This window comes from Danio rerio, chromosome 18 (assembly GCF_049306965.1).
Source record: "Danio rerio strain Tuebingen ecotype United States chromosome 18, GRCz12tu, whole genome shotgun sequence".
Lineage (NCBI taxonomy): Eukaryota > Metazoa > Chordata > Actinopteri > Cypriniformes > Danionidae > Danio > Danio rerio.
Genome location: NC_133193.1, coordinates 43,381,053 through 43,408,794, shown reverse-complemented (window position 1 = coordinate 43,408,794; position 27,742 = coordinate 43,381,053). Strand labels below are relative to the sequence as shown.

The 27,742-nt window shown below is 36.0% G+C and overlaps 4 protein-coding genes across 11 annotated transcripts in view; 1 reads left to right on the top strand and 3 right to left on the bottom strand.

The window, feature by feature from the left end:
• The first annotated feature begins 753 nt into the window (after positions 1 to 753).
• On the top strand, positions 754 to 5,391 carry zgc:101040. Its single transcript, NM_001003588.2, is given in 2 exon segments — positions 754 to 791; positions 4,349 to 5,391. A coding segment is annotated over 1 exon segment (873 nt). The 5' UTR covers positions 754 to 791; positions 4,349 to 4,355; the 3' UTR covers positions 5,229 to 5,391.
• Positions 5,392 to 7,662: 2,271 nt separating this feature from the next.
• Positions 7,663 to 27,742, bottom strand: part of ugt5c3 (UDP glucuronosyltransferase 5 family, polypeptide C3) — a 29,160-nt gene continuing 9,080 nt past the window's right edge. For 3 of the 8 annotated variants that reach the window (XM_073929242.1, XM_068214796.2, XM_068214795.2), the window contains exon 2: positions 15,447 to 17,269. In XM_073929242.1, the coding sequence (XP_073785343.1) occupies positions 15,669 to 17,269 (1,601 nt within the window). In that variant the 3' untranslated portion in view covers positions 15,447 to 15,668. 8 annotated transcript variants of the gene reach the window in all.
• ugt5c2 (UDP glucuronosyltransferase 5 family, polypeptide C2) lies at positions 15,453 to 22,475 on the bottom strand. Its single transcript, NM_001045386.1, is given in 2 exon segments — positions 15,453 to 17,269; positions 22,418 to 22,475. Coding segments are annotated over 2 exon segments (1,659 nt in total). The 3' UTR covers positions 15,453 to 15,668.
• ugt5c1 (UDP glucuronosyltransferase 5 family, polypeptide C1) lies at positions 23,050 to 26,271 on the bottom strand. Its single transcript, NM_001177495.1, is given in 2 exon segments — positions 23,050 to 24,796; positions 26,251 to 26,271. A coding segment is annotated over 1 exon segment (1,596 nt). The 5' UTR covers positions 24,792 to 24,796; positions 26,251 to 26,271; the 3' UTR covers positions 23,050 to 23,195.

The following is a 27,742-nucleotide window of genomic DNA, read 5'->3' as shown; positions in this document are numbered from 1 at the left end:
TAACTTTTGTTGTTTTTTTGACCACACACTCCGCGACCCACTGAAAATGTTCCCGTGACCCACCAGTTGACAAACACTGCTCTATAGAACGTACTTTTCTAATGGCCGAGTAGTACGTTTAAATTCGAATGCAGTACCTACTGAGTAGTAGGCGATTTCAGACACAGCCATACGCCTATACATATGTTTTCTTCTTCGTTTATTTTCTCCTGCGACAGAAAGAGATATTTTTTATCATAGATCTTTAATGAATTTCAGTCACATCAGTCAGTCATAATGTAGCTTTGCATAGATCCTGCAGCAGCTTGTTAATGTAATATAGGATTTCATTGAATCATTTATTTTATTAAAATATTTTTTAGAAAAATAAATAGATAAAAAGAAAAAGAAGAAGAAATTAGCCACATGGTTTGATTAGACTTGGGCTGGCCCTGGGCCCTGACCCCTTTAAACTTCACTGGTTCCACTGTGTGCAACAAAAAAACAGCTTAATGAGAAAGACCCAGTGTTCCCTATTTACCAGTCCATCCCAGCCAAAAACAATGTGTTTATTTCATTGTGTTTAAGTAAACATAATTACACAGCCTAAGTGAGTACTTTGAAACAACATGAATAACGCTCAACAGACAAATGTGAGTGCATTTTGCTCTGCTTCTTTTTAATAATTTATTCATTACTTACAAGTAATGCTTCACCGTGGTTCAAGGGTTAACTGTCTGTTATCCAAATTCCAGTTCCTCCCTCCGCAAACATTCACTCAGTCTCAGCAAACTCACTGGCTTCATCTAAGGGTAAGAGGACATTTTTATTAAATAAATTAAAAATGTAGATTATTTTTTAATATTGTCTGTTCAGAAATCTCATCACTATTGAGAGGTGCTTTACTGTGTTTTCATAATATTACTGTATTAGTGTTTTTAGGTTCTTGTACTCCCACATCTTCTGAACTCTTCTTTCACATCTCTGTTTCTTTCTGTTTATAGTAACAATTTAAGTTGTACTTCAGGTAACTATATGACTACATGGAATTCACTTTTTGGAGATACTTTAGTGACTGGCAACTGTTTAGGTGCAAAACTAAATAGTAATCCGGTTAATTCTGGTTTTTAATGTCTTAAAGAAAAAAAAAGTTGTATTATCTGTGTTTTCAAGGGTATTAAAATAATATGAAGAATTAAATCAAATGTTTCTTGTAGTGTAGCATAGGCGAGTTATGTTAATCCTAGCCACCAACTTTAGCAAACAGATCTGCAAAACAATGAGCTCATTTGAGATGACAAACACCTCGCCTTGAATGTAGATGAGAGTAACTGCCTACAACCAGAGACCAAGGAGACGTACAAAAACTAAATAAAGCTGTCAAAAGATCAGCTTATCATAGCGGACATAAATTGTGAGAAAATGCAAAAAAAAAAAAAAAAAAAAAAACTATTTTTTGATTATAAAAAGAATAATAATAATAATAAAAACTTTACATTAAACTGCAACAATGACTAAAAATGCTGCATTTTGCATGTCATGTTAAATGCCCCTTTAGTGGTAGAGGATTTCATCCCCTTGACTGTATTTGTTTCCGCAGAGATATTGCTCTCAATGAGATTGCTAAAACAGAATTGACCTCAGGGAATGAGATTGGTAAAAGGTAAATGACCCAGATCCTCCCCAACCTAGGTGGACAGATAGTACTGCCCTAAACTCACACCACTGGTTGACGCAGTGTTGCTGTTGTACTTTAAAAGACATTTTGTATTCAAAATCTTTATTGAAATATAATTAATTAATAATAATAAAAATCCTCCTTCCCATTGAAAGTCACAAACTTTTTTGACACAAGATAAGGTGGAAAAACTGTTGCCACAATTACAATGTTTAAGAGTCCCTCACAAAGAGATTAAAGGATTAGTTCACCCAAAAATTTACACCTGTTGATAATTACTCTCCCCTTTTGTTGTTACGAACTCCTGAGACAATTGTTCATCTTCAGAACACAAATTAAGGCATTTTGGATGATATCCGAGAGCTCCCTAATCATCCATTAACAGCAATGGTCACAACTCATTCAAGGTCCAGAAAAGTACCAAAAACACACCAAAGACCAAAGGAATATTGCACATAGTTAGTTTGGGTTTATACCCTGATAAATTCATTTAGTTTGAGCAAACACAACATTTTTCAGTCGCAATGAGGGTTGGTTTTGATAGTAACCACATGGCATGTGTTGCACAAAATAAGCAATTCAATTCAATTCAATTCAATTCAGCTTTATTTGTATAGCGCTTTTACAATGTAGATTGTGTCAAAGCAGCTTCACATAAATGGTCATAGTAACTGGAACAGTGTGGTTCAGGTTTTAGTGTTTAAGTTCAGTTCAGTTCAGTTTAGCTCAGTTCAGTGTGATTTAATCATTACTGAGAGTTCAAACACTGAAGAGCCAATTCATCGATGCGTAGCTCTACCAATCCTGAACCATGCGAGGCAGTGGCGACAGCGGAGAGGGAAAAAAAACTTCACCTGATGGGAGTGAAGAAAAAAAACCTTGAGGGAACCAGACTCAGTTGGGCACGACCATTTTAATTTCTCCGCTGGCCAAAAGTCTTGTGCAGAGCTTCATTCGCTGTGGTTTAGGCAGGAAGAGCAGAACAAACTAACTCAGAACTAACTCAATCTAAAAAAAAAAAAAAAAAAACTCAGGAGTTTCCCACCTCAGAGTAACTTAACTCAGACTTAACCTCCTTATTAAAACAGACCCCAGGGCCCAGAATGCTTGACATTGTCAAATAAGGGTTTAACCCAGAGTTCATGATTAACTGTGGACTGCATGACAATCACATGACGCAGACAGAAGGAAGATAGAAACACTGCAGATTAAGCAAAAGTTTGAAAATCAACTTAAAGCAAATATTATTATATAGATGTAGATCAATCAACTGATAGTAATAATGTTGGATCACCAATAGCTCAAGATTCAGTCATTTTAAAAGCTTTATGCAATAAAGAAAATCCATATGTGAATATTTAAAAATAATTTTTAAATCTAAATCATTATTAATGTTAATTGACAATTTAAAACACACACATACATACATACATACATACATACATACATATATATATATATATATATATATATATATATATATATATATATATATATATATATATATATATATATATATATATATAATTTATTTATCAATTTATTCATTCAAATATGAGTATTAATAATTATAATTCACAGAATTGCCATCAATTATTAAAAGCAAAAGATAAAAGATTTGGACTCTAATATGCTTTTAGTGTGAAAGGCTTCAAATTGCATGAAATGTCACTTTACTCGCGACTGATTGACTATAAAACCTGCGGATTTTCTTGTAAGAAAAAACACAAGCTGACCATCTTATGCTTCGTGTGATTGCATGTCACACTTTCAGGTTCATGCAGTCCAGAGTTAATTATAAACTCTGGGTTAAACCAAGATTTGTTAAGTTTATTTTTAAGCTAATTTCGAGTGGATCACGTGCTTATGATTGAACACAGCTGGTCCAGCATTAGCTATTATATTATTTACAAATTAGATGAATCCAAACATGCATAAATACCAAGATTTTCTTACCGTTGTCATCTTCATCTCGAAGAATCAGCCCATCAACCCTTACTCCGTTTCATAGATTGATCCAAGACAGGGCGGCGAAGCGGCTCAGTTGTTGACAGCGGTGCCTCACAGCAAGAAGGTCGCTGGTTCAAGTCCCGGCTGGGCCAGTTGGCAATTCTGTGTGGAGTTCTCCCCATGCTCGTATGAGTTTCCCTTAGGTACTTCGGTTTCCTCCCACAGTATAAAGACATGCAGTATAAGTGAATTGACTAAATTGGCACATTCTATAAGTGTTTTAGTACTGGGCAATTGCTGCCTAACCATGTGATGGTGTAGTTGGCAGTTCATTCTGTCGTGGCAAGCCCTAATAATCAAGGAATGAGCAGAGCGAACAAATTCGGGGAACCTCTTGAGACATACCTGAGATCACACTCTCCTCTCTCCTGATGAAACGGGAGGGAGCCCCAGGCTCAAGGCTCTCTCTCGGGACAGCATGCCAAAAATGTTTCATTATCAATCAGCAGCTAAGTGTAAACTCTTGAAATAAAATTTATATCAAGCATTTTGAAACCACTTAATCAGGTTGGATGTGGTCAGGGTTTTTCTCCAAGTTTGTTCAACTCATTTTTTTGCATTTTTGTCGTAGTTAATTTTACTAAATACCGTTAACATCAGCTTGACTTGCGACATAAATATCAAACAAAGAATTCGAACATAATATAAGAATTAAAACTGTTCTTGCATTGTTTATTTAAGGAATCCAATGGATCTAAGAGGGTACTTCAACAGGATTGGGTTTACTGGCCCATATGACAAACCTGACCTGGATACTTTACGCACCATCCACATGCTGCATGTGATGAAAATTCCATTTGAGAACTTGAGCATCCACTGCGGAGAGAAGAACACGACAGACCTGAACATCATCTATCATAAACTGGTGAAAAGCAATCGGGGAGGCTGGTGTTGTGAAAACAACCTCCTGTTCTCATGGGTCCTAAAGGAGATGGGTTACAAATACACCACACTAGGCTCTAAGGTGTTCAACAAGTTCCAAAATGATTTCTATCCCGTTGACTCTCACCTCATCAACATGGTAGAGATTAATGGGAAGTTTTACCTTACAGACGTGAGCTATGGAGTGTCATGCCAACTGTGGTATCCTTTAGAGATGATCTCGGGTAAAGATCAGCCACAGCCTCCCGGAGTATTCCGGCTCCTAAAAGAAGGGGTGAGGTGGACTCTGGAGAAAACGTCAAGAAAGCAAGTGGTCAAAGATAAGGCCTATGCTAATTCCAGCCTCATTGACAAGCGCCTGACGAAAACAATGTACAGCTTCCCGTTAACACCTCGTGCTAAAGAGCATTTCGTGGATACGCTGGATTGCCTGCAGACTAGTCCCGATTCTAGATTTGTGCTGAAGTCTATTTGCTCCCTTCAGTTACCTGGAGGCTTCAGAGCTCTGATCGGGTGGACTTACAGTGAGATCACCTACAACCCAGAGGACGACTCTGACATGGTGGAAATGAAGGAAATCCCCGAATGTGAAATAGAGACTGTGCTGAGGGAGAAGTTTAATGTGGTGTTAGTTAATAAGCTCACTCCTAAAAACAATAAAGCTAATTATTGCATGTAATACTCAACAGAACAGTACAATTTCACACTTTTATTAGTTAATACTTAATTTTGATAGTCCCCCTTGATGTTATGTTGACTATAAGTAAATTAGCAACTATGAGTCTACTACCTGTCATTAGAATTTTAGTAGACTGATTAATATCTGCCAACATTTCTTTTGGCAAGTTAGTTCCACAGGAAATTAAATCAATTGTAACTTTAGCAATGGGTTTTTGGGGTAGGTCAACCAATGATATGTTTTTAACATGATAGATCACCTTCCGACTTCAATGTGAAAACAATCATAGTCACTTTATATTGAAGTTTCCACTTTAAAGGGTCTTTGGAATTAAGTATTTTCTAAGGGTACAGCTGATGGACACTAAAAGCAAAGTTAATCTGGGGTAATCTGGGGTCACCAAACCTGTTCCTGGAGGGCCGGTGAGGCAAGTTGGAGCTAAACTCTGCAGGGACACCGGCCATCCAGTACAAAAATTGGTTACCGTATTGCATTCAAACATGTCCTATTTGAACTCTTCCAAAGAATTAGGGCAGGGGTGTCCAAACTCGGGAGCCAGTGTCCTGAGTTTAGCTTCAACACACCTGCCGGGAAGTTTCTATATCTAGTAAAGCTGCGGACACACTGCATTTTTCCCCCATAGACTTCCATTCATACACACGCGAATGCATCAGACCGGAAACGCAAGGTCGTGCATCAAGTTTCGCAGATCGCTGTGTTGGAAAGTTCAAGCTTGGTGAACTCTGACCTGCGAAATTGCATCACTTGAGTGTGTGAGACCATGCGAAGATCAAAACATGCCCTCTATAGACAGAAATTTAAAATATGGAGCAATTGCTGGCTTTTTAAAATGTCTAATTATTTTGTTTAATCCCAACCCTTTTCGTAGCACCGTACAACAGAATATCGAATGCTTAAACTTCAGTCTGACCACATCTTAAGAGCTTGATTAGCTGGATCAGGTGTGCTTGATTAGGGTTGAAGTTAAACTCTCCAGGACACCAACCCTCCAGGACAGAGTGTGGACACCTCAGGATTAGGGCATAGGGATGAGCCATTCTGAATGAAACACAATTTAAAAATACCTTTCAGAGCAGGGTGATCCAGTACAATAGGAACAAAGTACTACTTATTTAACAAAAACACAACTTTGATTACAGAGTCCCCCAATATTCAGGTGATGCCGTTGATGAATACATTGCTTATATTACATCGCATAATTATTTTCAGTGCAGTTTTTACAGCTGGAACATATGCAACAAGAAAAAATGGCCCCAAGGCAAATCGTTCTCAATGACCACCCAAACAATGGTGCAGAAGTACATAATCTTAAAGCTTTAACTATAATCTCTACTATAATCTGAGAAATCTGACATATTGTACAATTAAATATAGTCAACAGAATGTTTAGTGTAAAAATAAATAAGTAAATATGTGCAAATTAAAGTTACTTACAATTAGAAAACAACAATCAATGGGGAAAAATACTTATGGCTGCCAAATGTTGTAGTTAAGACATCTACCACCAGAGGCTGACAGTGGCATGAAAAACAGGCAACAGAATGACCAATTACTTGTTTATAAACATAATAATAGGACAAGAAAAGTTACTGTGAAAGCCTATGAATTTTTATGTTATGATATATGATAACTGCAGCAGTGATTCTTTGTCTCAGCTTTGCTAATGATTAAGTATGTGTGTAGATTAGCAATGATTTCACTTATGTTTAGTGGTTGATAGAACCCTGCTCTAAAAAACAGAATGTACATGGATTAAATAAAACTCAATTGTTTGTGCAAACTTTGTTTTTTGACTATTTTGTCCTTTTTGTTTTTTGACAAATTTTAATGTCATTAGTTTTATTTATAAAATGTTTTAAACTTTTTTTGTGTATGAATTAGGTTGGCATTTAATGTATGCAAAATCCAGGTTCAATTACTCCATAAAAACAGAATCTAATTAAACTTTTACCTCATTACCTGCTAATAGAGGCTGTAAATGATTGCTGAGGCCCCTGATGAAATAGCACATTGATAATTCAAATAAGTTACCATCTACAGGTCAGGTTAACAATATAAAATCAGCAGTTTTGAGCTTCAAATAGTAAAGTGTTACTCTTGATAAAAACATAGACCTCAACTTTTTCACTAATCTTGATATTTCAGATTAAAAAGTAAATAATTACAGAGCCTCAAGTAAATTATTAAGTATTAACAAAGGTATATATATATATATATATATATATATATATATATATATATATATATATATATATATATATATATATATATATATATATATATATATATATATATATATAAAATAAACCATGTACATGTACAGTACAACCATCACGCAAATGTCAATTCAAAATGGTTGTGGTTGAATTCTACTACCTTAATATTATAAACAATATAATAAATGTTTCTCAAATATTTTTGGATATTTTTCTTTATTGTCAATAACACATTGAAATTAAACATTATACATTCTGATTTAAAGCAAAAAATTATAATCAAACATTTCATTTGCATTTCATTGCAAAAATCTGATAAAAAAAACAAAAAAACAATCAAAACATTTGGGGTGTTCGAATGAAAATTGGCTGAATCAGATGTTTAATTAGGTTTGGAGCTAAAGTGTGTAAGACATTGGTCCTCCATGAACAAATTTACACATCTCTGCCTTAAAGGCTATTAAGCAAATGTATAAAAAGAGTCAAGCTTCTAAAGCTGATAATTTTATGGTGGCAAAACAGGATTTTGGACATGCGTCAACTGAACAGCACACTTTAAAAGCGTGATTCAGTTTGAAATTAAAAGAAAAGTGATCTAACAAGAAAAATAATTAATGAGAATTTAATTCTCTGGACATAAGTGAAATAAAAGGCCACATGATTAAAAAAATAAAAAGAAAGTAGATAAACATAATCAGGAAAGGCATGAAAAACAAGAAATGCTTTTCATAAAATAGCACCAAGGTCAACAATCAAATCTTGTCTTTAGAAGTGTGCTTCGGTATGAAATTCAAAGAAAGTGTTCTCACGTGAAAAAAAAAAAATATATTGTTGAATTCTCTCTGCAGAATTCTCTGAACACTGGTTTGATAAAGTGCCAGATGATTTAAAACAATAGAAAGTAGATGAAGATCATTCATTTTCCCAGGCAATGTAATAAATTCAATAAATTAATGAGGAAATGCTTTTCATTACATATTACACGAAACAATCAAATGTCATCTTGTTTCTTAATTTCAGTCCTCACACCCTTTACTACTCTTCACATGTTGTATGTTTCTCTTATTAGGTGTTTGTTGTGACCATATATATATATATATGTGTATAAAATCCACCATGATGGAGCACGTGCCTTTTTAAGGCATTTTACTTTGCGATATGCAAACTGAAATGATATTTGTATATTATAGTCACACTTCTCTTATAAGCGTCATTCATTTGAGTGTAGATCTAGGGAGCAATGAACACTATAGTGAACCTACCAATCGCACCACAATTCACAAATGGAGCTCTATTCTGAACTTGTCTGAATCAGTGTTTAAATAAATATGCAGAGCAGTTAAGTGCAAAGACTAAAGCTAATCTCTCACTCAGTTTTCCGTTTTCTGCTGCAGCACTTAATGCACACATATCGAACTACATAAAATATGGAGAAGATGAAAATCAAAACAACTGCAATCAGTGTAACTGCAACATCTACGGAGTGATAGGAGTACCAAGGCATTTTGTAGGATTCTGTACGGAGATGAGCAGCACCTTTATGCCTCATTACAAACTCAATCCAGAAGATGGCGCTGTCCAACGGTTTGACTGGCTTGTCTAGGTGCAATTGAGAGAGCTTCTGCATAGTCAGCCTGTAGGATGGATTGTTGATTACTTCCTTTATTGCTGCATGCAGTGTGTTTTCACCTAATTCTGCAAGGGAGACTATCTTGGCTCCACCTCTTGCTTGTAATCGAATGAGATTGTCATACTGGTCAAAAAAGAAAGGAATTCCAACCACTGGAACGCCATGGTACAAAGCTTCTTGAACCCCATTGGTTCCACCATGCGCAACAAAGACTTTAGTTTTTGGATGTCCTAGAAGATCTTTCTGTGGCATCCAGTCAACTAATAATGTGTTGTTGCCCAAAGTAGATGGCTTCTTTCCAGTGTATCTCCAAATAACCTTTTGAGGCAACCGGGCAAAAGCAGCAGCTATTTCTGCTGTTACATCTTCTGGCAATGCACTAATAAATGTACCTAAAGACATGACGATGACTCCATGATCTCCAGAACTCTGCATGAAGTCTTCCAGATCATGTGGAAGGGGCTTTGCTGGAGTGCACTGGAAGCCACCGGTGTAGATGATATTTGGCATTGTCGGACGTGGAAATTCAAAAACAAAATCAACCCTCATGAGCCATATATCAGCCCCCTGCAGAAGTTGATAAAAATCTACAGGTGGATCGAAATATTTATCACAAATTGCTTGATACTGTGGCAAACTAAAACGGCTGTATTTAATATCATTTGTGAAATAAAAGATTATATTTTTCACTCTTTGGAAAAAGCTCATTCTGTCTGTGTTTCCAGATCCTGTAATTGGGATGTAGGACATTGGCGAGGGAGCTATGTTAAAGTGTCCATCTACAGTAGTAGTCCATCTCACATTATAGACCATGGGTAACTTGAGTTTATGAGCCAGAATGATGCCCATACCCCATACTGGATCAGTGAGCATCAGATCATACTGCTTTTCCTGTAGTGTTTTCAGAATTTCCTCACTTTCGAATATGCTCGTTGTAATATCGCATACCATTTTAGTCATTTCATAATTGTCTATAACTGAATCAAAAAACAACTTTACAGTGCTCAGCCAGGAGCTTTTTCCTCTTTCATGGTTGATTACTTTGGAGATCATGTCGTCTACAAATTCTTCGTCCATTCCTTTGGATTGTGGTATGGTTATGGAGTTGTAATAATCAGATTTCTCCTTGACATACCAGCTATTGGTGTTACGTATTACATCAATGCTATGCCCTTTTCCATGTAAAGCCTTGATGAGGATGTCCATGTTCAACCAGTGACTTCCCTCCAAAGGCACCACCAAGATTTTGCCACCATCGCACAGAAATCCAAAAAGGGGTATGATTGTTATCCAGAGTGAGACAGAACAAAGGTTCTTAAAAAGTGGTGCCATCTTGCCTGTAAAGGTAAAAGTAAATGTATTATATTAAACTGTTAAATAGTATTTCTGTAGTTAATTTTCTTTGGTAATGTTGTCGATAGTGCTCTAACACACAAAGCACTAATAAAATAAAATAAATTATATACAGGTAGACTATAGCCTAGTGTATTTTCAACAAATTGTATGAATGTCTTGTAAGTAGGCATGGGACGCTAACCATGTACAAGATATACTGCGGTTTAGAATAGTCAAGGTTTTAAAACCGTCAAAATTTTCTGCTATACCGTTCCTGAGGTATAATATATTGTATTTACATTTTTTTTGTTTTTAGGACAACATTATGCCTATTAGAAAATATATGCAATTTCAAAGATGCTGTTTTAAATTGTAAAAAAAAAAATGTGTTTTTAAAACAAATGAAGACAGCAGAAGTCTATAATTTTTTTTTTTTATTATTTTGCCCGACATGTTAACTGCTCCAAATTATTTAAATTTAAATTGTACAAATGTTTCCCCTATTAAATATATTGTTTAAAGGGGAAAGAGGTTTTGGTTTTTTTACCCAGACATTTAAAAATAATATACTTTAGAGCAGTAATCTCAACACTGATACTGTAAAACCGTGATATTTATATCCAAGGTTATCATAACGTCAGAATCATATACCAGCCCATGCCTACTTGTAAGCAATCATTATAACGATTTAAACAAAAAATAAAAAAGAAATATTACACAATTTAATTACACAAATATTAAGAATCATTTAAAAATGTACACAGTTGAATTTATCATTTAACCTTCATTACCTTACAGATATGACAAATTAAAAAAAAAAATTAAACAAAACTTTTTTCCCTATTTAATGTTCATTGTTAACTCAAGGATGTATAACGGCACCCAAAAGTCTTTTTTTTTTTTTTTGTCCATCTAAAGTAAAATTTTCTGTAAAACTGCAATGTGTTCAAGTCAATAAAACCATCACTACCCATGAAACTGGTGCAATATATCAATTATCAAAACAAAAATTTATGCAAGTGCAAAAAATAAGTGTAGTTCTTTCCCTGGTCTCAGCTGTTATACCACGCACCCCCAATGAACATGTGGCTGAATGTCTGACACATATGGCACACTTTTATGGAAATTCTTCAGTAGATTTTTAATCATCCTTTGGATTAAATACAGAATTTCCAAGAGTGCAGTATTCTTAAACAATCTGCACGGAAACAAGTTTAAACAAATAAAAAAAATCTGTGATGACAAAGCTCATTAACACATTTATATTAAAAGCAGCATTCTTAACAATGCAAGACTCACATCCTGTTTTTTTTTTTTTTTTTTTTTAATGTCCAATTGTGAGCTTGAGGCACTTAAATATAATCTAAAAGAGAAATTTAAGTTTTTTTGCAACCTGGTTTGTCATAATTTTTAGTTTCCTTAAAGATTCAATCTCTTAACTAACACCACCGTGTATGCGGGTCAAAGTTGAAGGACAGACTCAGACACAGTGGATAGACATTTCAACCTGATCTCACAAGAAAAGAAGTATTTTACGTTTTGCCAGATTAATGGCTAATTCGTACGAAAATTTAAGACTTTAAAAAGGAGGCGTGGCACCCAACCCCACCCCTAAAGCCAACCGTCATTGGGGGATGAGAAAATCGTACTAAAATATATGAACTAGATCGTATGAATTGATACGAATTAGCCATTGCCAGGGCCAGACGGAATCTGCAGACGTTTTTACCTATTTCTGCTGAGAAATTTGGTAAAAATCTGCGGATTTCTGCTGAATTATTTTGGGAGTATCCAGCGGAGTATCATAACTAAAACCTTAATATATGACATAAAAAGTAATAAATTACTGAATTAAAACTGAATATATTTAGAATCACACATTTACTCAAGTAAATAAAAAGAATTAATGAAGGGCTAAAAATCTGCGGAAAATCTGTGGAATTCTGCGTGCGCAGATTCCTTGTGGGCCTAGCCATTGCTATGAGATAGTGTTGAACATTTAGTGGAGTGTCTAGTTCTGCAGAACCAAAAGAGTGGCAAGACACACTCAAAAAATGACTTTTGCTGCTTGTTTAAACTACTTAATTAAAATGAGTTGAAACAACACAAGTCTTAAGGCTTTTTAGGACAACTTGTTTTATGTTCAACAATTGTTTTATGCTCAATCCACTTAAATTTGTAAAATAAATAAATAAATAAATAAGTTAACTTAATTTGTGTTGGGAGAACATGAAGGAAATTTGTGGAGCCGAGCATTTCTACAGTGTATTGTCAAAACAGATGTGTTGTATTGACATGACTGTTAGTGAAGTGCACAGCATTGTACAAGAATGAGAGTAATAGCATTTATAGTTAAATATCTGGGCATTTTAGTAAAAATATCTTCTGATACATTTATGAATCAATGATTTACCTCGCCTGCACACTCATCTGTTGCTGTGAGGATAACTTTGGTGATGAAGAGTAATTATCAGTTTGCATAAACACTGGGCTATTAACCATATGTGTGGTTCTCTTCATAAATATTTTAACCCACCTGATGTCAGCAATCATGTATGTGCGCTTAAACTCACAACTTTTTATGATGGCAATAAAAAAAAAAAATCACAATTTCTGTCATACAGATAAGAGTAAGCCATTGTTCAAAATGATAAACCTTTTTTTTCCATTTACTTTACACAAACATTTGATTTTATAAAACACAGAAAACTTAAGGTTCTCATTTTTTACCACAGTATGTGTGATCTTTATGTAAAAATGCATCACCAAAATAATAACTGAAAGTCAGAACAAAAAAATAAATAAATAAATAAATATATATATATATATATATATATATATATATATATATATATATATATATATATATATATATATATATATATATATATATATACACATTTGGCTGACAAAATTAAAACAGAATATACATCTGACAACAGATTTCAATGACAAAACAAATAGATCAGAAACATTTACTGGTTCTGCAGATGGCATTAGAAAAAAAAAGTAAATTATTCTAATAAAAACAACTAGTGGCGTGTCTGACTTCTATCAAGACAATAAATAAAAAAGAAACACACATTGGCTGAACTTTGACACCTATACTAAGCAGTTAAATCACTTTAAATTTAGCCAATATTGCTAATGCTAACTCCATACTCTCACAATGAACATAGCTTCATTGCATTACGAACATGCAAAACGGTTCATAAAAAATATAAAAAGATCAGTTTGATGCAGTAACGTTAGTTTATTCGCTTACACGTGACCAATGCATCATGGGAGATAACGTTCATCTCATTTCCCTTCTGATACAATAAGCAAAGAATTGTTTGATTAAATTTTTACAACATTTGTTTAAATACTTCATTTACTTAATAAATAGTCATTTAAATCAACACTCACTGTCAGCTTCAGATCTCTAGCAGACTTGGAACTCAACAGGATTCACTCGCAAGTGACAACACATGCTGGGAGAAGAAAACACATTGAAGGCGGGGGAGGAGTTACACTTGCAGCTTCCCGTAGCGAAGCTCACGTGGTGTTTGCTGACTTTATGACAGAGGTGGATTAGATAGACTTTTATCAGAAAGGAGGTTAGAGAATTACTTTCCATAAATTTTTTAAAGTACTTTGTTACTGCTTAATATAAAGTGATCATGTTTAAAAGATAGAATCGAAAATGAAAATAGGAAACATTTCAAAGATCAAAATATTACTTAAAACCAACTGTTTAAATATACTGTACCTAAACAAAAACTATGAAAATGGTTAAACTCAAGGTTATTTGTTCTGCGCCTTTATATATTTTATATATACTTTTCATTTATTTTCAATTATGACAATAGGAAAGCTTGTAGTACCCCGGATTAATAAAGGTACTAAGCCGAAAAGAAATGGAAAGCTTGTAGTTTTAACACCAGGGTTATAATAACTGGCATATGCTTCTGTTTGTTCAGTTCTAATAAGGGCCTATTTATCTAGGCAGGCCAATTCTATAAATAACCAAACTCATTTAGCATTAGACCACAATGATTTTTTTTTAAATACACTGAGCAGATGGCAGTTTGCAACAATGTTTACTGTTAATATATATATATATATATATATATATATATATATATTTTTTTTTTTTGCACATTTGAAATCTGATACTGATATCATTTGTACAGAAAAAGTGTTCAGCATTCTCTCAACACTGACTACTTTTATACACTTGCTAAGATAAAAAAAAAAACGATTACACAAATAATAATTTGACTTTCAATGGGAGTTTCCAATTAATGGCCCATTTCCTCTGAGTGGTATGGTTTGGTTCGGTATGCTTTTAAGGCCGTTTCCGCTGTCAAAGAGAACCTAAAAGCAACCGTACCCTATTACTTTTTAGTCACCCTTTGCAAAGGGTACCAACAGGCCTAAAGGGTACATACAATAAGGCGGAGCTAGAAGCGCAGCTGAACGCTATTGGTTTATAGAGAAGCGTCACTAGGGCGTACACAAGCCAGGAGAATGAAAACAAAGAGACGCAATTTTTAAAAAGGAAGCCAAGACATTACACCGTAATAATATCTAAATATAATAACAAGCCATGGTCGACCCAAGCTCAAACAAACCTTGTTGTCGTCTGAACTTGGCTCAGTGCCCATTTTCGTTCACTGCTTTATCAAAGTTCAAAAAAGCTGATAAAAGTTCATATTATGGAATGACAGATCACCTGAGAAAAGATAAATATTCATAATTCATCTTAATGTGTTAAAATGTGTGTAAGGAGAATGTTATATGCATGTGTCAAGGTAATACGTTGATACACTCTTTTTAAAGAGTGTTTTAAAATATGTATGTAATAAGACAATTTCACTGTAAAGTCTTAGAGAGTGATTGTGAAAATTCTTAATTTTAAATGCTTACTTATTTTCAGAAGAAATAAAAAGATAAATGAATTTTTCCATTAAGTTGCGCAGGGATTCAATTGATTTGAATGGAGTTTCACAGGAAAGGAAATATTTCAATAAATTAAAATCTGTATGTATATATTTTATTATATCATTTTTATCACCCATTGAACAGTAAAAACAAATCATATATGTCACTTATAAATGATGCACTTTATAGTTCAAATGGTTCAATCAGTTTTTCTTTTTCAGCTACAACATTTGACACAAAACATTTTCAAAGTATACATTATTTTATGTCAAACACTGAACATTGTCAAATTATTATATCACTTGTAAAAGTTTACTCAGTTTTTCTTTTTCGGCTACAACACTTGACACACAGATATCTAACTGTTACAAATATGCAGTAAGTGAATATCAAAACAACTGCAAACAGTGTAACTACAACATCTACTGAGTGATAGGAGTACCAAGGCATTTTGTAGGATTCTGTACGAAGATGAGCAGCACCTTTGTGCCTCATTACAAACTCAATCCAGAAGATGGCGCTGTCCAAAGGTTTGACTGGCTTATCTTTGTGCAGATGAGAGAGCTTCTGCATATTCAGCCTGTAGGATGGCTCATTGATTACTTCCTTTATTGCTGCATGCAGTGTGTTTTCACCTAGATCTGCAATGGAAAGCAACTTGGCTCCACCTCTTGCTTGTAATCGAATGAGATTGTCATACTGGTCAAAAAAGAATGGAATTCCAATCACTGGAACACCATGGTACAAAGCTTCTAGAACCCCATTGGTTCCACCATGTGAAATGAAAAGTTTAGTTTTTGGATGTCCTAGAAGATCTTTCTGTGGCATCCAGTCAACCATTAATGTGTTGTTACTCAAAGTAGATGGCTTCTTTCCAGTGTATCTCCAAATAACCTTTTGAGGCAACCGAGCAAAAGCAGCAGCTATTTCTGCTGTTACAGTTTCTGGCAGGTTACCGATTAACGACCCTAAAGACATAACGATGACTCCATGATCTCCAGAACTCTGCATGAAGTCTTCCAGATCATGTGGAAGGGGCTTTGCTGGAGTGCACTGAAAGCCACCAATGTAGATGATATTTGGCATTGTCGGACGTGGAAATTCAAAAACAAAATCAACCCTCATGAGCCATAAATCAGCCCCCTGCAGAAGTTCATGATAATTGACACGTGAAGTGAAATATTTGTCACAAATTGCCTGGTACTGTTTCACATTAAAATGGCTTAACTGAAGGTCCAATAACAAATAGAAGAAATAATTTTTTAGTCGTTGAAAGAAGCTCATTCTGTCTGTGTTTCCAGATCCTGTAATGGGGATGTAGGACATTGGTGAAGGAGCAATGTCAAAGTGTCCTTCTCCAGTAGTAGTCCATCTAACATTATATACCATGGGTAACTTGAGTTTATGAGCCAGAATAATGCCTGTACCCCAAACTGGATCAGTGAGCATCAGATCATACTGCTTTTCATTCAGCATCTTCAGAATTTCCTCACTGTCGAGTATGTTTGTTATAAGCTGACACACCATTTCATGAGTTTTTTTGACAGCATCAAACACATTTAAATACAGCCTTACAATACTCAGCCAGGAGCCTTTTTCTTTTTCGTATTTGATCATTTTGTAGACGAAGTCTGCTGCAAATTCCTCGTCCCATCCTTTAGTGTTAGGTATGGTAATGGTGTTATAATAAGTTGAGTTCTCCTTAATGAACCAACTATTGGCATTGCGTATCACATCAACGGTGTGCCCTTGACCATGTAAAGCCTTGATGAGGATGTCCATGTTCACCCAGTGACTTCCCTCCAAAGGCGCAACCAAGATTTTGCCACCATCGCAAAGAGAGCCAAAAATGATTATTACTGTTATCCAGAGTGAGACAGAAACCATGTTATTTGGAACTCGTGTCATCTTACCTGCAAATGACAAAAAATTTAGATGACATAACTGTATAATGTTATTATATGTTGTGCAGTAATTCACAGCAAAAATAGTAAATAAACAAAAGAAAAAGTTTATTTCTTTTACACTATCTAAATGCTATAATCAAGTTGCTCTGATTCATGTTTAGCGTAATCACAAATTTACACTGATTAACAAACTAAAACTATGTCTGGCCCCCTAGAGTTGAGAGGACATACTCCCATTTTTAAGTAATAGTGATGAATACTATTATATGTGTTAGGTCCTCATTAATACAATGCACGTACACCACTAAATAAACACTATTTTTCATTGTGTACATGGATTCTCTGGTCAGTTTAGTGTGGGGATTCTTTCAATATTTACTTGACACTTTAAGCAAGTAATGTAGATTAATATAGAGCAGTTATTGTGTTTTGTTATACACCCAAAGCGCTTTACAATCATGTGAGGGGTCGCTCCACACCACCAGTGTGCTGCATCCACCTGGATGATGCAACGGCAGCCACAGGACAATGTTGGCCGTGCGCATATCACATATCAGCTGTAGGTGGAGAAGAGATTATTGGGCGGTAAGGGCTGGAGGAGAGAATCTGACCAGATCACTTGCATTCCTACTATTGCATATGCCTACTATTTTACTAGAAGTGCTATGGGATTTTTAATGACCAAAGAGAGTCAGGACCTCAGTTTATCATCTCATCTGAAAGAGTCACTGGCAGTGTCCCCATCACTATTCTGGGGCACAAGAAACCACACAGGCTACAGGGTGAACACTCACTGCTGGCCTCACTAACACCACGTCCAACCGTTCCTAGTTTCCCATGTGGTCTGCTATTGAGGTACTAACCAGGTTCAGCCCTGCTTAGCCTTAATAAGTAAGCAGTCTTAGGCTGCAGGGTGATATGCCAATTTGTGGTTAATGCTGGACAGTTGGCATAAATTACCACAATTTACATCAAATGAAATTGAAGGAACTGAAATGACATTTTGAACAAATTCAGCCAAAATGATCTTTGTTTTGAGATTATTTCAGCAGTTTAAAACAGCTCATCAAAGCAAACTTTTTGGTAGGTGGCGGGTGCTTTTGGCCCCCAAACACCTTTGAAGTACCATTGGTCCAGGGTGATAATGCAATCGCTGGGTTTATTCTAGAACTCCACCGCCCCTGATACATGTTTCATTCCATAAAGATCAGAAAGGAGAACAACATCCACAACAACACCAGGTTAGCAACATGAATACCATGGGCAGGTATTCTAGATGTAGTCTCACCTGTACAATTACTCAGAGATTTTCAAGACTTGGAAAGGGGTTTCACACCTGATGAGAAGCGGTGCGTGGTATCGTACCATGCATATCATTTAAAAATTTAAATATAGTTTTCTATGAGTATGTGCAAACTGGCAGAGAAAACTGAAGTCATTGTGTTTGGGAACAGAGATGAGGTTCTCAAGGTAAATGAGCACCTTGGCACTAAGGGTCAAACAACAAAAAATAAGGTCAAGAATCAGATCTGAGTTTCAGTAGTCATGTCAAAGCAGTTAGTAAATCAGCACACTATCATGTCAAAAACATTGCAAGAATTAGATGCTTTGTTTCTAGTGAGGACTTGGAGAAACTTGTTCATGCTTTTATCAGCAGCAGGGTGGATTACTGTAATGGCCTTCTCACTGGCCTCTCCAAAAAGACAGTCACACAGTTGCTACTCATCCAGAAAGCTGCGGCCAGGATTCTGACCAGAACCAGGAAATCAGAGCTCATCACACTTGTTTTCAGGTCTTTACACTGGCTCCCATTCAGAATAGATTTAAAGTATTTAAATTATTTAAAGCAGTGGTTCTCAAACTGTGGTACGTGTACCACTAGTGGTAGGCAGGCTTACTTTTAGTGGTACACGGAGAAATCCCTGAATAATAAAAGAAAAAATGAATTTCATTTTAATTATTTGATGCGTACGATAACACCAATGTGATCAGCAGTGGCTGTTCTCTAAAGCCTACGATCAAAGCGCTGTGCTTAGAATGTTTACTTTAGTGCATCATTTCATTAGCTGCTAAAAACCAATTCAATTGGTGCAGAACTAGAGAAAGACGTGCAAGGTGCTTGCAGAGCAGATACATGTTAGAGAAGTGTTTCCATGACAAGAACCGACTGATCAGCTTTATATTTTGTATGTAACATAATTTTGTTGAATGAATATGACTCTGCCTTGAACTGTGCAGTGCTGTAACTGCTTATTTTGGCCAACTATGCTACTTTATTTTAATACTGGTCATTATGGTGGTACTTGGAGAGACAATATTTTTCTGAGGTGGTACTTGGTGAAAAAAGTTTGAGAACCACTGATTTAAAGTATTATTAGTTGTATAAAAAACACTAAATGACCTAGGACCTCAATGCATTACAGATACGCTCACTGAATACAAACCGAACAGATCACTCAGATGTTTAGGATCATATAAACTAGAAAATCCAAGAGTTCCGTCAAAGCAGGGTGAATCGGCTTTCAGCTACTGCGCCCCTCGCTGCTGGAATCAGCTTCCAGAAATTATCAGATGTGCTCCAACATTCGGCACGTTCAAATCAAGACTGAAAACACATCTGTTTAGCTGTGCCTTTACTGAATGAGCACTGTGCTAAGTCTGACAGATCGCACTATTATGTTTTTATCTTCTTTTTCATTCTTATATAACCTGTTTTAACACATTTAATTGGTTTGAATAATTTTTTATTATTTGATTTTATTTTCTCATACTTGTCTCTTTTATTCCTGTTTATGTAAAGCACGTTGAATTGCCACTGTGAATGAAATGTGCTATATAAATAAACTTGCCTTGCACTGTGCTTTTGTCTGGTTTGTGACAAGCTGTTTGCCAGGTGTATATGAAACTGCTCTTCTCTCACAGCCACCATTATTGTTGTGATCACCAGGTACATGTCATGAAAGCAGTATGGCATTTAAAACCTCATCTTCTACTGCATAGATTTGTTGGGAAGTTTAAAAACAGTATGCCATCACTCAGCCTTTTTGAGCTTATTTTTGCCCTTGAAGTATATCAAGAACTTCACATTGGCCAGCAGAGTCAGTTAAGTGCATTCCCTTTCAGTCAGGATCTATAGTGTTATGGTCTAGCTACACTTTGGCCAAACCCAACTTTTTAAGCCAAGGTATTGACAGCACAGTTGTTGAATCAACCTATTCATTTGGCAGGGATTTGTCAAGAGGATGATGCTTTTTATTCAGCTAGCTCATGTTTGTGCCTTTAGGCAATATGTGCTGAAGACTGCCTCATGCTGTACAACAAATCTGTTTGGGCCCCAGCCATTGAGGAGCACCCTGGTCAAAGCAAAGATTGTTAAATGTGTGGTAGACACCATTGTTGAGGCATATTGTTGAGCAGGCCATACAGCTCCGCAGCAGCTGTCAAGTGTCATTTAATTTGTGCAGTGAACACCTTCTTGGGCAGCATTGTGTAGTGTCTCTCATTCAGAGATATGCACCACAGCCACATGGACAACACCTTGTGCATTCACAAGGCTTTATAGATTTATTATGGCCCCTACTCCTTAAGTTAGCTCTGCTGTATCACCAGAAAATGCCTTGGTATTGTCCTTGCGACTTGATTGCATTTATTATCTAGCATGTATTGCCTGTTTCAGGTGGTGTAGAATAGTGAAATACAACTCTGCTTACTGGCATAACTCTGGTTCTATGAATGGGGGAAGACCGGCACAACGTCTAGTCTCTCAGATTCCTTGAATGACTAGGAGATCGACTGTGATATTTCAAAAATGGTTACAGCTTCTGCACAACTGAATTAATATGAGATTTTTAGAGTGCTTTCAAACTTGGTTTAATTGCCTGTACTGTATCCAGGTCAATTGTCCTCCCTTGATACCTTCTCAGCTAATTTGTGTTCACACCATCTTTTTTCCTTCTAAACCTTGGTACGCTTACGTCATCATGCTGCTGTTTTGTGTACAGCTCTTGCTAGGTGATGTCCACGAAAGCAAAGTGGCAAAATGGAGACGTGCACATATCATGGCCATTCTGCTTTTACTGAATTTTTTGCTTTTGTTACCAAAACCAAAATACTGAGAGCCACTTGTGTCTATCTATTTTTGGTGAAGACAAGCAGACATTATCACTGTTTGCACTGGGTTAGTCCCGATTGTCGCCAAGGTAGGTGAAACACAGACACGCACACATAAATGAATGTTATAAAAACTAGTTTATTGTACAGTTGGCGCTTCACTTTAGTTATTTGGTAGGATTGCATTCACATCAGAAGTTAAATATACCAGAGTTCGCATGGATCGTACCCCAGACCACCTCCTTCAGGCGGACTTAGGTATGGTTCGAGGGTGTGCCCCTGAGTTCAGAAGACAGCATTATATTAGCTAAACATACCATACTCTGATGTCAAACTAACCCACGTTCGGACCAAAAGTGCTAGTGTGAAAGCACCCTTAAAGCGAGGTATGAACCTTTCCACCATTAATAATCTGTCTCCGGTGTTCCTCCATTTTCATAGAACCTTGTTTATGCCAGTCAGCATTGCAGTATATGACCATCGGTGCAAAGCAAGGGAAGCTGAATGGGTGTTTTCCATTATATTAAATGTAAAATAATATATACAAAACGCAGACAAAAGGCATAATGTAAACTAAAGTATCCAAAAACATGTTGTTATGAAATATAATTGTAAAATAGGTATATTTTCTCTCTCTCTCTCTCACACACACACACACACACACACACACACATATATATACACACACACAAAGAGATTTCTATTCACACTATAGTACAATTATAATTATAAATATTCATTATATTTGAATGGATTATTTTTATTTAAACTACAATGCAAAATAAAATGGTTTCTGCATTTGTGTTTTTAGAAATTTTTTGTTATTTAAAAATAAATAAAAGTGGTTTTAAATGTTTATTTACATTCTGTAGGAGTGTATGAAAACTAAAAGCATTTGTTATTTTTGGTTTAGTATTATTATTTATATTTATTATTAGTAGGATTTTTTTTCTCTCTGTTGAATCCTTTAAATTATTGTATACAAATATAGACAATCTTGTATAGACAGATTTGTTATCAAATCATAAACTGTAGATTACTTACTGTTATATATTGACCGGCATATGCTTCTGTCTTGCTGATATTGGCTGTTACTGGCCATAAAATGTTGCAAATGTCTCTTGGCATTACACCATATCAAATTTAATAATTAGCCCATATCATGAAAGGTTTAAAGTGCAAAGTTTATTTGATTCATGATCTATGAAGCACAGAAATGGTATTAAAATTCACAATTTTACTTGACACACTACTGACATAAATGATTTACTGTAGGTAAAAAATAAATGAAAAATAGATGTTGAACACACACTATATTTTGACACTCTAGCTGTGATTATTAATGTGGATTAGAGAGAAACTTGGTTCAGTGCCCATATTCAATCACCACTCTATCAAAGTTCAACAAAGCAGATAAGAGTTTATATTAGGCAATGACAGGTCACCTGAGGAAAGGCATACATTCAAAGTTTATCTTAGTGTGTCCTTAATGTTCTGTTACCCCTAATGTATCCCATAGTAAACTTGTAATAAGACAACTTCACAGTAAAGTCTTAAGAGTGATATAAAAAATTGTGATAAGTTGTCTGCATGTTTACTTTTTTTAGAGGATAAAACAGAGATAAACAATTATTTTAATATTCCATTAAGTGGCACTGGGATTACATTGATTTGAATGCAGTTTCACAGGAAAGGAAACATTTTAAAACGACTTACATTTTTATGTATTTACTTTTATTATTTCATTTTCATTACCCATTGAACAGTCAAAACTAAACATTTTGTGTCATTAATAAATCATTTACTTCACAGTGCAAATGCTTCACTCAGTTTTTCTTTTTCGGCTACAACACTTGATGCACAGATATCTAACTGTTACAAACATGGAGTAAATGAATATCAAAACAACTGCAATCAGTGTAACTGAAACATCTACTGAGTGATAGGAGTACCAAGGCATTTTGTAGGATTCAGTACGAAGATGAGCAGCACCTTTGTGCCTCATTACAAACTCAATCCAGAAGATGGCGCTGTCCAACGGTTCGACTGGCTTGTCTCTGTGCAGATAAGAGAGCTTCTGCATATTCAGCCTGTAGGATGGCTCATTGATTACTTCCTGTATTGCTGCATGCAGTGAGTTTTCACCTAATTCTGCAAGGGAGACTATCTTGGCTCCACCTCTTGCTTGTAATCGAATGAGATTGTCATACTGGTCAAAAAAGAATGGAATTCCAATCACTGGAACACCATGGTACAAAGCTTCTTGAACCCCATTGGTTCCACCATGTGCAATGAAAAGTTTAGTTTTTGGATGTCCTAGAAGATCTTTCTGTGGCATCCAGTCAACTAATAATGTGTTGTTACCCAAAGTAGATGGCTTCTTTCCAGTGTATCTCCAAATAACCTTTTGAGGCAACCGGGCAAAAGCAGCAGCTATTTCAGAACTTACATAATCCGGCAAGACACTGATAAACGACCCTAAAGACATTACGATGACTCCATGATCTCCAGAACTCTGCATGAAGTCTTCCAGATCATGTGGAAGGGGCTTTGCTGGAGTGCACTGAAAGCCACCGGTGTAGATGATATTTGGCATTGTCGGACGTGGAAATTCAAAAACAAAATCAACCCTCATGAGCCATAAATCAGCCCCCTGCAGAAGTTTGTAAAAATCTACAGGTGGATCAAAATATTTATCACAAAGTGCTTGATACTGTGGCACATTAAAACGGCTGCATTGAAAGTCCAACAGCAAATAGTAGAAAACATTTATTACTCTTTGGAAGAAGCTCATTTTGTCTGTGTTTCCAGATCCTGTAAGTGGGATGTAAGACATTGGTGAGGGAGCGATGTCAAAGTGTCCTTCTCCAGGAGTAGTCCATCTCACATTATAGACCATGGGTAACTTGAGTTTATGAGCCAGAATAATACCTGTACCCCATCCTGGATCAGTGAGCATCAGATCATACTTCTTTTCCTGTAGCGCTTTCAGAATATCCTCACTTTCAAATATGTTTGTTATAAGCCTACATACTAATTTGTGACTTTCATAAACAGCTTTGGATACATCCAAAAACAGCTGTACACCACCCAGCCAGGAGCCCTTACCTCTTTCATAGTCAATCTTTTTAGTCAGCACATCTTCTACAAATTCTTCGTCCATTCCTTTGGAGTCAGGTATGGTTATGGAGTTGTAATATGTTGAGTTCTCCTTGACGAACCAACTATTGGTGTTGCGTATCACATCAACGGTGTGCCCTTGACCATGTAAAGCCTTGATGAGGATGTCCATGTTCACCCAGTGACTTCCCTCCAAAGGCGCCACTAAGATTTTGCCACCATCGCAAAGAGAGCCAAAAATGATCATAACTGTTATCCAAAGTGAGACAGAAAATGTATTCTTTGATAGTTGTGCCATTCTAGCTGTAAACAATAAAATAAGTTTTATTACATCAAATAGTAATAATGTTGTTATATATTGTTGCAGTGGTATTTTAAAGAAATGTATTCAATAGATGTAGATTAGTTTGTGCCTTGTAGTTTCTGAATTTTCCCAGCAAAACATAAAATTATTAATTATGAATGATAAAATCATGGTGTACATGTCTCCAGACTTGCTGCATCACAAAAATCAACATTTCAACAATTTCTTTAAAAAGACTTTCTGTGATATAAGGCATGGATACCCAGGTAGCAAAGAATTCTGGCCCAGATTTGGCATAAAGCTGGCACAGCAGGCATTCGTCCGGCACTGGCATGCAGCATGTGGGCCAAACATGGCCCAGGTTTGGCTGAGGTGGCACTGTCTTACAGGTGGCACACAAGACGTGGGCCAGATATCAAATGTAGTATTTGGCCCAGATGGTAAAATGTATAAGTGGGTCACGTAATTTTGGCCTGTCTTGGCTTACTTTTAAAATTAATATAAATTATTTTTGAGTAAAGAAAAAAATCTGTTAATCAGTTTGCTTAAAGAAAAAGCACAGCCATGTAGCGAAAAAAAATGTAATAAAATAAAAAAAAAACATTGCAGTCGTGACACACCAACATATCTGGCTCAGTTATGGGTTATTAACTTGGCTGAGACTTGGTCCGGTCATGTACAGTAATTCACTGCAGCATGTGGGCCAAGCAAATGCTAATGATGTGGGCCAGAAAAATTTTGCTATGGGGGTATATATATTATATCAGTTGTTCCTGGGCTCAGTTAAAGACAACCATGGCTACACCCTCTTGTTTACACTTAGAAAACTCTATATTAGGAGTTTAATCTTACAAGGCTTTAACATGAACACATGCAAATAATAAATATCCATGGTGTGTAAAAGTGAGGATGACAGACACATAAATAAACTCAAACATTTTTTTGGTTTAAAAAAATATCCAAGATACGATTAAGCACAGAAAAATTATAAATACAGTCCTCTTGTGGAAAGAGGCTGGGGACTTAAAGCAGCAAATTACTTGGAGTTAGAAAGAAAGAAAGAAGGAAGGAAGGAAGGAAGGAAGGAAGGAAGGAAGGAAGGAAGGAAGGAAGGAAGGAAGGAAGGAAGGAAGGAAGACAATCTTTGTTTATATTTTTTTTCATATGATTAAATTACAGAATTCACATTATTCATGCAGTCTATTTTGTTTGTTTACTATCAGTTGTACTATATTAGAATGTGACGACAAACCAAATACATTTACTACTGTACTGACCGTTATACAACCATATACAGTCAACCTTAAGTGTATATTTCACAATATAAAAACAAACATTTCTGTCAGCACCACAGTTACTACTTAGGTCATATATTAAAAATCTGATCATATTTATTTTGAATAAATAAACTTAAACTTATAATAAACTGTTGTTTAGAACTACTGGTACTTACAGTTATTTTGGCATAGACGTCTGCTTTGTTTAGTGTTGTTACTTTTTCTTTACACTATACCAGTTGACCTGAATGAGCAAGACTGTTTAAAGTTCATGCTTTATATGATTTATGGCACAGACATACTTTCAAAGTGCATGTGATTGTTTGTGATACAACACCTACATCGATCTACTTTTTAACACTGACTACTACTGTATATATATATATATTTCATCTCTGACTATGACTTTGCAAACTTATTCATTACACAGTGTAGGTATACTGATTAAACATTAGTTTTGCTGACTGCGAATTTCCCAGCATCCTTCAGTATCAGTATTTGGACTGTGAACTTGGAGGTGTAATGGCAACAATGAGGGTAAGAGAGTTCACATGAAGGCAAAAGAAAGTCTGCAGGTTTTTATGCTTACAGGTTTGCCACTGGAGAAAATCAATTTAAGGCTGTAAGTCTGTTTCTCCCTATTGTTCGGATTGAATCTAACCCAGGTAGCAAAGAATTCTGGCCCAGATTTGGTATAAAGCTGACAGAGCAAGCATTCATTCGGCACTGGCATACAGCATGTGGGTCAAACATGGCCTGGGTTTGGCAGAGGAGGCATCGTCTTTAAGGCGGCACACAGATGTAAAATGTAGTATGTGCCCCTGGTGTTTAAAAATTATGTATGCGCCATGCAAGTTTGGCCTGTCTTGACCCACATTTAAAATAAATTAAAATTATTTGAGTAAAGAAAATAAATCTACCAATTGTTTAGAGAAAAAGCACACCCGTAGTGTGCCTAAAGCGCAAAGCTTCATGGGTTTATCTATTTCATTGCCAGGGGCGGGCTGGCCATCTGGCAATTCTGGCAAATGCCGGAAGGGCCGGACCAATTTTTAAATGTGGGCCGGTCAGTTTTTATTTATATGTATTGTTTTTACGTTAAGGCAGCTTTTATCTCTTGCTAGATGTGATATTATGATGATGATAGTAATAATAATAATAATAAATGTTAAGCATTTGGACCAATCGTGACGGCCGCCTGATTTCAAGATGGGCCGACCCAATCCGAGGTTACCCGGACGTAATCAAAATCTGGCAAGAATGTCATATTATTTCACCATCTGTACATCAAAATAAATAGTGAATGTGCGTGTCCGTGGGTGGGGCTATGTCAGTGTGGTAATGTGGGCTGATGTGGTTACAGTGCCAGGGCTGAATTTTTGTCCCAGTCCGCCCCTGTTCATTGCAATCGTAACACACCAACCTATCAGGCCCAGTTACAGGTTATTAACGTGGCTGAGACTTGACCCAGAAATGGTCCATGTTTGGTACCATAATTGACTGCGGCATGTGGGCCAAGCAAAACCAGATTGTGTGGGCCAGAGCTGGGCCAGACAAATTTTGTGGGAAAGATTAGAATCACAGCAGATAATAAAACTGACTCTTTTTGTGACTTTATATTAAAAAACAGCTTCAGTGGTCTTGGCTTTTTTTCTCTGCTTCATACCA